Consider the following 10,039-nt stretch of genomic DNA (forward strand, 5'->3'; position numbering starts at 1 on the left):
AGAACTTGTGCCTTGTTAGTCTTTCAAGCATTTGATCAATAAATGGAAGAGGGAAGTGATCCTTCTTGGTGGATGTGTTTAGACGTCTATAGTCTATACACATCCGCCAACCCGTGACCGTCCTAGTTGGAATGAGCTCACCCTTCTCATTCTCAACCACGGTCATGCCCCCCTTCTTTGGAACGAAATGCACGGGGGAGACCCACCTTGAGCTAGAGATGGGGAATATGATTCCCGCATTCAATATCTTGGTGATCTCCTTCTTAACTACCTCTCCCATTTGGGGATGTAGTTTTCTTTGTCGTTCGATAGAAGGAAGGGCGCCTTCCTCAAGTGTTATATGGTGTTGGCACAAGGCGGGGCTTATACCTTTAAGATCATCAATTGTGTACCCCAAAGCAAGGTGCTTTCTGAAAACACCACATAACGCTTGAGCTTGGCTCACGCTCAAGGATGCACTAACTATCACGGGATAAGTGGAATGAGGGCCCAAGAACTCATACTAAGGTGTGATGGTAGAGGTTTGAGCTCTACCATAGGCACACCATTACCTTCCTTTGATGTGGCCGCTTGCAAAGCCTCTTGGCTTGAGATTTTCAAGCACATTTGCTCATCCACTTCTTCCATGCTTCCATTAAGCAATTCTTCATAGAATGCCACTTCCTTGCATGGTGTACCTACTTTGTCCTTGTTCAACAAAACATTCTCAAGAGCATCGTTAGAGGTGAGCAAGTGCTCATGCATGGAAGACACAACATGATCAAGTGAATCAATCATCATGCAATTTTCTAGAGAAGAAGATGGATATTTCATGCTTTCATTCAAATCAAATTCAATGACCTCATCTCCTACCTTAAGGGAAATCTTTGCACTCCTCACATCAATCATAGCACCCGAGGTAGCAAGAAAGGGTCTACCTAAAATGATTGGAATGGTAGCATCTTCATCCATTTCAAGCACAATAAAATCCACCGGGAACACAAACTTCCCAACCCTCAATGGAACATCTTCTACCTTACCTTTTGGAAACTTGATTGACCTATCGGCTAATTGCAAGGTAGTGTTAGAAGGTAAGAGTTCCCCTAGTTCAAGCCTTTGATAAACCGAATATGTCATTATGCTAACACTAGCTCCCAAGTCACATAAGGCATTATCAATTTGCATCTTGTTAATAGCACAAGGGATGGAGAAGTTTCCGGGGTCTTTCAATTTGGGTGGCATTTTGTTCATGATGATAGCACTACAATTTTCGGTCAAATTGATAGTTTCCACAACCTCACAAGTCCTTTTCCCACTCAAAATGTCCTTGAGGAATTTGGCATAATTTGGCATTTGGTTGATCACATCGGTAAAAGGTAGAGAAAGATGAAGTTGTTTTAGCATATCAATGAATCTCCCAAATTGTTCATCCAATTTGTGTCTCATGAATTTTTGTGGGTAAGGGAGCTTGGGTTTCACAATTTCTTTCTCTACTCTCACCTCTCTAGGTGTCTCAACCACAACCTCATCCAATGATGCCCTATCCCCCTCATTCTCAACCAAGGCTTCCTTAGGAATCTTCTTATCCTCACCCTTCCTAGGCAATCTCTCCTCAAGAACCTTACCACTCCTAGTAACAATAGCATTCACGTGTTTCTTGGGATCAAGACCTTGGGAAGGTAAAGAAGAAGGGATTGCATGATCTTTCAAAGCATTAGCAAGTTGAGAAATTTGATTTTCAAGAATTTTATTGTGGGTCATCATTTCATTGAACTTCTTATCACTAACGGCCATGTATGTGTTCAACAACTTGGTTTGATTCTCAATTATTTCTTCCAAATTGGTCCTAGGTGAAGAAGGTTGGGAATAGGAATTTTCTCCTTGAGTCCTTGGAACAAATCCGGGTGGGGGACCTCTTTGAGCATTATTTTGAAAATTGCCCTTCCCTTGATTGTTCTAAGTACCCCTATTTTGATTTTGTCCATAACCTTGATTATGGTTACCACCACCTTGATTATGGTTACCACTACCTTGGTTGTGAGTTCCATAACCTTGGTTTTGATTTCCATAATTTTGGCTTTGATTTTGGCCACTATAACCTTGATTATTATAGCTACCATGAAAACCTTGGTTCCCTTGGTTTCTATAACCACCACCTTGATTATAGTTGTCAAAATTGCCTTGGTTTTGGTAATTCCTATTCCATTGACCTCTTTGATTATCAAACCTTTGAGCATTATTATTTGACACATAATTCACATGCTCACTCTCATTGTTATCAAACTCATCAACACATTCATTAGGACAATTACTAGAGTCATGATCATACGATCCACATGCATCACAAAACAAACAACCCATAGGCATATTATGTGAAGAGGGAGGGGGTTGAGAGTTAGAAGGAGTACCTCTCCCCTTAAATTGGGAGGGAAGATTCGAAGCTTGGGATGAAGTAGAAGTGCTCTCCAACTTGGCTTTGATTGCGGACATCTCCTTTCCCAAGTTTGTCATTTGGGAGGAAAGGTTGTTGATCGCATTTAGATGGTCTACCGAGTACAATGAAGATTGCTTGCTTGAAGAGTCCCTCTCCCCATCTTGCCAATCTCTATAGTACGTCACCACGTCCTCAATGATGTCCACCACTTCTTCTTCGGTCTTGTTCATGATAGGACCCTCGGCCCCCCCATCAAGGCATGACTTGCCTTGGGGACTTAAACCGCCATAGAAGATTTGGACCACTTGGTATGTTGGGATTCTGTGGTGAGGGCACTCCCTTTGATACTCTTTGTATCTCTCCCATGCTTCGTAAAGGATTTCATTTGGCCTTTGCTTGAACCCTTGAATCAAGGCTCTTGCCTCCGTCATCTTCTTTTGAGGGTAAAAACGGGACAAGAAGGCCTTTGTAACATCATCCCATGTTCTCAAGGAATTGGGCTTCACCTCTTTATCTAGCCACTCTAAGGATCTTCCTATGAGAGAGAAGGGGAACAACTTGAGGCGTATGAACTCTTGAGAAACTCCGTTGACTTTGATGGTGTTGCAATATTTTTCAAATTCTTTAAGATGGTTCAACGGGCTCTCATTCTTAGCCCCACTATATTGCCTCCTCTCAATTAAGGTGATCATGGCCGGCCGAATCTCGAAATCATTTGCCGGTGTTGTAGGCGAAGCTATGCCACTCTCAAACCTATAAGCACCGGGTATTCCTAGCTCCTTCAAGGCCACTCTCGGATTTTCTCCCATGCCTTGATCTTCTTCAATCTCTTCTTCACTTGAAGAACTATACCCCAAGGAGAATCGATTAGCTATTCTTCTTCTTGAGAGAGTCCTCTCAATTTCCGGGTCAAAAGGCACAATGGATCGATCACGAGCTATATGCATGCAAAACTTCAAAGAAAATATTAGTAGCACGGCTACAAGTGTAGCCTAAAGAAACAAAATCTTTTTGTATTTTTTTTTCAATTAAAATGAAGTAGACTCAACAACAAAAGCTAAGCACCAATAGCACTCCCCGACAACGGCGCCATTTTGACAACAGGAAAATGTATGTCGTTATGTACCCTTCCCCCAAGTCAAACAAAATTTGTAAACACCTAACCAACCTTATATGAATATAGGGCAAGTTAAGGGTTGATCCCTAGGGAATGCAATGATGAAAACCAGAGTCTAAGTCAAGCTACCTCGAAGATGGAGTTGATATTATGGTTGGCACTATGGTAAAATAAAGCAAGTCTAATCAAGTAAAACAAAGGTCTAAACACTAGGGATATGGGTTCCACATGCAAGTTCAATGATAATGCTAGTTTAAAGCTCAATCAATTAATTCAAGTATTGCAATGGACAAACAATAGTAGCAATCAAGAGAGTTCAAATGCTATCTCCTATAGGCCAATCTAGGTGTCACTATGAAAGGCAAATCAAGAAGAATCACAAGCAAACCCAATCAATTAGAGCAACTTTCAATGCAATTGTTCATGTCATTAAGAGTTGCAATGCAATCTAGATTAATCTTATAGGTTGATCACTCCTAGTCTAATCAATCACATGCAAAACTATGTCAACCAATTTAATTGCAACAAATCAATCAATCAAAGAGCATCAACTAGCAATTTGATTAATCAAACATGCTTCCCCCTTTCCCTAGCAACTAATCTACTCACTAATCATGGTGAAATTTAAGAACAAACAACTAGATATTGCTTTAATCTTCATTTCTATATCAAAATCTAAGGGAAATCAAAATAATCAACAATATCTAATTCCAATCCAAAGAAGAACAAGCAACAAACAAAAATCAAATAGCAAGTAAGTAAAAGATGAAAGAAGGAAGAGATTCTCACTAATATTGATGATTGAAAATGAAGAAATCCAAACTTGATTGATCAAATGTTGAGTTACAAATCCAAAACCAAGAACTTCTCTCTAACTTCTCTCTAGATTCTCTCTCTAAAACTAAGCTAATGAAAATTATCAAAAAGTTGGTTTCAAAAAAGGAAATACAATTCTATTTATAAGTAAAGAAGAAATCGGCAGCTCCCGCGCCCTCTCTCGATAGACCCGCGCCCGCGGAGAAATGGGTACGGAACCCTCCGCGGGCTATCAGGGCAGACCCCGCGCCCGCGGCAACAGAGACCCTCGCCCGCGGCAGTGAAACCCGCGCCCGCGGCTAATCCCCTGCTCCCAAAGCCTGATCAGGGGGCCGCGGTCTCTCTGAATGGAGCGGCCTCTTCATTTTACCCGCGCCCGCGGGGCAACCGCGGCAAGTTCCTGCCAAGTTTTGGCAATTTAGAGTAACATAGGCCCGCGCCTGCGGCAAGATGACCCGCGCCCGCGGCCTGCTGGATTTGCCTTGGAAACCTCTCCGAGGCCTCTCCAAGGCCTCTCTAAGCCCTCTCTAGCCAAATGCTTCTTCCTTGCTTGATCATTAAGGTCCCAAATTGAATCCTTTGCCAAAGTGATTCTCACAATACCTACACAAGTAAACAAAGAAAGGAAATAAAAGGGAAAAAGAGCCAAATAAAGGAAAACACGATAAAAACACGAGAATCATAAATAAAAGAGGAAAAAGAGAAACTAAAGGAAAAAGGACCAAAAATAAAAGAAGAAAGCATGAAAAGGGGAAAGAAATAACCCTAAAAGACTACCCTATGAGTGCCATAAATGACACTCATCAGCGCTCACATCACCCGCCCTTGTCTTTTGGATTTTAGGGTCGGATGGTTTTGAGGGAGATTTGGTAGGGGCACCCTACATCAACACAAGATAAAAACAAGTCAGAAATCATTCGGTCAAATTTAGCATTAGTCAGAAATGGCAAGTATAACAAGTTCTCACCTTGGGGGTGCCGCCAGTTTTCTGCTCATCCACCTTGATGTGGGTGGTTGCCTCTGCCCTGTTTAGGACATTTGATCTGTGTCGAGCAGCAGATACAGCCGGTTTCCTTGAGGCCGAGAGCTTCTCCATTGCCTTTTCTGCAAAAATGAACAAGTGTTAGCACCATCAAACAAGTATTGGAAAGCAAAATGAAATTGCATATTAAACAGACGGCCGACTACCTCTCGGCATTTCAAAGCTTAGCCCACAGGCGGCTAAGAACGTTCCCTCCTCAAACCATTTGTACATAGGGAGATAGCATTGAGGGGTGACCTCCTTGTCCCCCTCATCATTCATCCTCACGGACACGGTAAACAACCCTTTGTCCATGATCTCCTCCTTTGCCCGCCTAGGAAGAGGCGGCAATGCACTCCTGCCTGCTAGGAGAGGTGGATTCTTATTCCACCTGTTATACTTTTGGTTCAGGCGGCTGTCGGCAGACTTGACTATGTAAAACTTAGTCCTCCAGTCTTTCCACTTGTTCTCTTTGCCAACAGCCATCATGTACCCCTTGCAAGTGGTCAAGGTGTACCAGCCCTCACCGCCCCTAGCAGGCGCCCTGCTCAGATAGTGCATGTGGGCGAACGCTTCAAAGCTCGCCTCCACCTGCAGCATCTCACAGGCGGCAACGTACCCTAGAATATTAATCCAGGAGTTGGGTACAAGTTGCCAGATACCCAGTTGGTATCCATCCAAGATCCTCTCCATGGCCGGATGGAGAGGGAAGTGGAGGCCAGCTTGGAAGGCCGCTTCATAGCAGCCGAATGCTCTGTCCTCATAGCTGGCCAGGCTCGGCCAGGTAATGTTGTCGTCCTTGTTAGGGACCGACAAAGTATAGCCATAGCCCAGAACGACCTTGCGCCTAAAATTGGCAAGGCCGGATTCCATGGAGTTCCGCCTGCTGTGCAGAACATGATGATAGTAGGGGGCTCTCTCCAAGCGCCTGGAAGCGCTCGGCTCGGCCCAGATTTCCCCCTTATCCACTGCCAGGGACTCCCTGGCAGAATCTATTTTCGTTCTTGCCTCCTCCGAAGTTATGGAGGCGTTCTCTGAAGAAGATGACGAGGCCGACTCGTCATCAGAACTAGGGGACCGCCGACTGGTGCCAGCGGGGTCCTCCCCCGGACTCTCTTCCGACGCCTGTCCAGAAGGCCCGGGTTGATATTGTTCATCCGCCTCCTCCAGGATTCCATCACTGGGAGTCCCACTAGATGTGGGCGAATGGTAATAGGGGGGGTTGGAGGAAGATAAGAAGGGCTGTTAGGATGCTCCGACACCTCACTTCGAGGTACTCTTATTGAGCCGTCTGAATATACAGTCGACCCATCCGAATGGTAGAAAGTTCCATCGGAGCTATATTGTCTTGTTGTTCTTTTGGTTCTGGCCATAGTGTCCTGCACAGACACGGAAACGGTCGGATTCGGAGAAGTTCGCAAAGCAGGGTCTTTGGCTAAGCATTCGACACTGCTAGTTCTAGATTCAGCCGTCCCCGATGACCGGCTGATCACTATCCTATGCCGTGCCGCATGCGATTGGGAAACCATTTTTTCAAAAAAAAAGAGAGAAAATGAAGAAAAAATAGGCGTTACCTTTAGAAGAAGGGTGAAAGACGCTTGGTTGGCTGAAGAACGGTCAGACAGTTGGCCGAGTGTCGGATGCTTGAAAAGTTAAAACACTTAGGGAATTTTGAGATTCTTTAAGTCAAAAAGTCCAAGATTCTCCAAAGATTCGCAAAGGTGTGAACCTAAAGGGGGGTCAAACCTTACTATTTATAGGGGGGTAAAACCCTAAAAGTTTTCCCTCCAACAGTAACTTTTTGAATCCGACCACTCGGATACTGACACCTGCCACAGGTGCCACGTGTAATACACGTGACCCCTGTGAGGGGCAAATGATTTGGGTATTTTATACCCTGCCAAGTGGCCTAATTAGAGCATGACACGTGTCACTGGAAGGGGCACTTAGTTGGACCATCTAGATGGTGACACGTGTCGAGCAGATATTTCCCCCTGGGATTGGCGGCTTTCAAGGCCCAAATCCCAAGGGGCCCTTAAAAAGCGGCGTGACCTAATTCCTAGGTCACCAGATCCTAGGAGGGGCACACTTTCCAAAAGGACCCTATAAATAGGGACATTCTTCCATTTATGACAAAAGAGAGAATATACACGCAATATGAGAAAACACGTCATTTACCACAGAGCTGTCGTTTTCGAGGAACACACAGCACTTTACCTGAGCTTGGAATCCGAGCAGATAAACTTTACTTCCGCACGTTTTATTACCGAACGCTTACTAACTTAATCTTCAAAGGCAGACCACCGACCATCCGGCGGTCCGTTTGCTTTGCAGGTGTAGGCGTCCTTTGTTGAATCCAGTCTCAGTGTTGTAACTCTCCCAAGGGACAAAAACCCCCGAAACAGGGCCAGCTCTACATTTAACAGTATATTGTCATGCTTTAGTTTTTCAACTTGTTCTTTTAGAAGGACATTTTTATCATATAAATCAAAGAATCTAGTTTGAACATCAGATTTCATATTATCAACCCATTCACTATGTTCTTTGTGGATTTTTAAAGCTTGATCAGTTTGGAACTTCGACCTATTTAGTTCTTTACAATCCTCTTGAAGTTCCAGAATAATATCCATAAGATTTTCTTTATTTAAATGTTTGAGTTGTCGATAGTCATACCATACCTCAGATTCAACTTCCTTCAAACGAGCTTCATCATCAGCTTTAGCCATTAAACACAAGTTGGTTGTTTCTTCTACGGACTCTCCTTCTCCTTCATCTTCTGAATCAGAGTTTCCCCATGCAGCCATCATGGCTTTTCTTACATCTTCCTTGGAGAATGATGATTTGTAATACTTGTTCTGTTCCTTGCCTTTGTAGTTGGCTTTCTCGTCCTCCTTAGGATTAGGGCAGTCTCTGAGAAGATGTTCTTTGGAACCGCATCTGTAGCATTTGAACTCTTTGGAACTTGGCTGTCCTCGTCTGTTCTTTTCTCCTCTTTTTCCTAACATTCTCCTGAACCTCCGTACAAGCATGGCAGTTTCCATATCGTCATTTTTAGAGTCTCTTGATTCATAAGCCTTTAGAGCAAGGCTCTTGTTCTTAGAACTTTCAGAGTTTGCTCCAAGATGGAGTTCATGAATGAGCAGGGAACCATTGAGCTATTCAAGGTTGAACTTGGTGAAGTCCTTGGATTCCTGCAGAGAAGTGACCTTGGATCTCCACCTCTCATCTTGAGGAAGACTACTAAGGACTTTCCTTACCTGTTTATCAATGGGTATGGACCTGCCTAAAGATTCTAACTCATTGACAATGTTAGTAAATCTAGTGAACATATCCTGAATGGATTCTTTGTGTAGCATTTCAAATCTTTCATATTTTGACATTAGTAAGTCAATTTTGGAACGTTTAACTTCATTCGTTCCTTCATGTGTTACTTGCAGTAAATCCCAAATCTGTTTTGCGGACTTACAACCTATGATTCTATTGTGCTCATGAGGTCCTAGTCCACAATGCAAGATTTTCACTACTTGAGCATTTAACTCATATTTTTCGTAATCTTCTTTATCAAATTCAGCTAGTGGTTTAGGGATTACCTCTTTGTTTGCATTGGTTTTTGTTACCTCGAAAGCACCACTTTCAATGACTCTCCATACTTGGTAATTTTCAGCTTTGATGAATATCTCCATTCTATTCTTCCAGTATGAATAAAACTTGCCATTGAACATCGGTGGTCTTTGGGTAGAATACCCTTCTTCAAGTTTCTCGTGAGCATTCATCTCTTCAGGAACTTTACTCTACAAGGTTGCTTGTAATTTCGTGAGAACCTGCTCTGATACCAATTGTTATTTTAGATGAACTACTACGAGAGGGGGGGTGAATGGTAGTAGGTTCGAATCGCGGAACTTATGCGGTAATAAACAATAAAAACATAAAGAAACTTAAAGCACACAATAAGTTTTACGAGGAAACCATCCAGTGCCTAACTGGAAGTAAAACCTCGGCCCTATTGGGACTTATAAACAAATTCCACTATAATAGTTAACTCTCCTAGTACAACCTATTACACAGACCTTTGCTTCGCAAGTTCCTCCTAAGACACTTGCTAATTGATAAGAACCTATCCTATCAGACCTAAGACAAACTCAGGCACCTTTTTCGACCCAAGACACACTCAGGTTCCTTTCTCGACCTAAGACACACTCAGGTTCCTTTTTCCCACTGTGCAACCCAAGACACACTCGGGGTGACTGACTACCACTCGAATTTTAGAGAATTCAAACTCATACACTCAAACGTGAATTTAAGAGAATTCACAATCTCACCCCAAAACCAATTACAACGCAAAGACACACTCTAACACATAAATGGAAAGCTACACATGAAACCCGAAATCAAAATGATAAAGCTTAAACCTTTGGCAAACTTACTCTTAAGCACTAAGTGGTTTTCACGCTTAAAACTCTCATTTTAATAAGCTGAATTACTTCTATATTTATAGAAGTTTCTTAGCTCATAAACTAGGTTTTTCACAAACAAGATAAGTTAAATAGAAATCTAAACTTATCTTTTTTAAAACTGAAACTAAACAGATTTAATTTCGTTTTTTATGAAAACCAAATTTTATCAAATTTGTTTTTGTTAAAAGATAGAATTTTATGAAAAAGATAAAACCGAG

The 10,039-nt window shown here is 42.6% G+C and overlaps 1 protein-coding gene and 1 pseudogene across 1 annotated transcript in view; one reads left to right on the plus strand and one right to left on the minus strand.

The window, feature by feature from the left end:
* The window catches only part of LOC145627856 (uncharacterized), a 32,865-nt gene extending 23,725 nt beyond the window's left edge, over positions 1 to 9,140 (minus strand). Inside the window, exons 1-2 of the mRNA XM_081680200.1 lie at positions 8,799 to 9,140; positions 7,762 to 8,522 (exon numbers count right to left, since the gene is read on the minus strand). Of these exons, the coding sequence (XP_081536326.1) occupies positions 7,762 to 8,522; positions 8,799 to 9,140 (1,103 nt within the window). The remainder of the gene's footprint in view (positions 1 to 7,761; positions 8,523 to 8,798) is intronic.
* On the plus strand, positions 2,732 to 2,830 carry LOC145629804 (small nucleolar RNA R71; annotated as a pseudogene).
* Positions 9,141 to 10,039: the final 899 nt, after the last annotated feature.

The sequence above is a fragment of the Chenopodium album genome, chromosome 4 (genome assembly GCF_948465745.1).
Source record: "Chenopodium album chromosome 4, dcCheAlbu1.1, whole genome shotgun sequence".
Classification (NCBI taxonomy): domain Eukaryota; kingdom Viridiplantae; phylum Streptophyta; class Magnoliopsida; order Caryophyllales; family Amaranthaceae; genus Chenopodium; species Chenopodium album.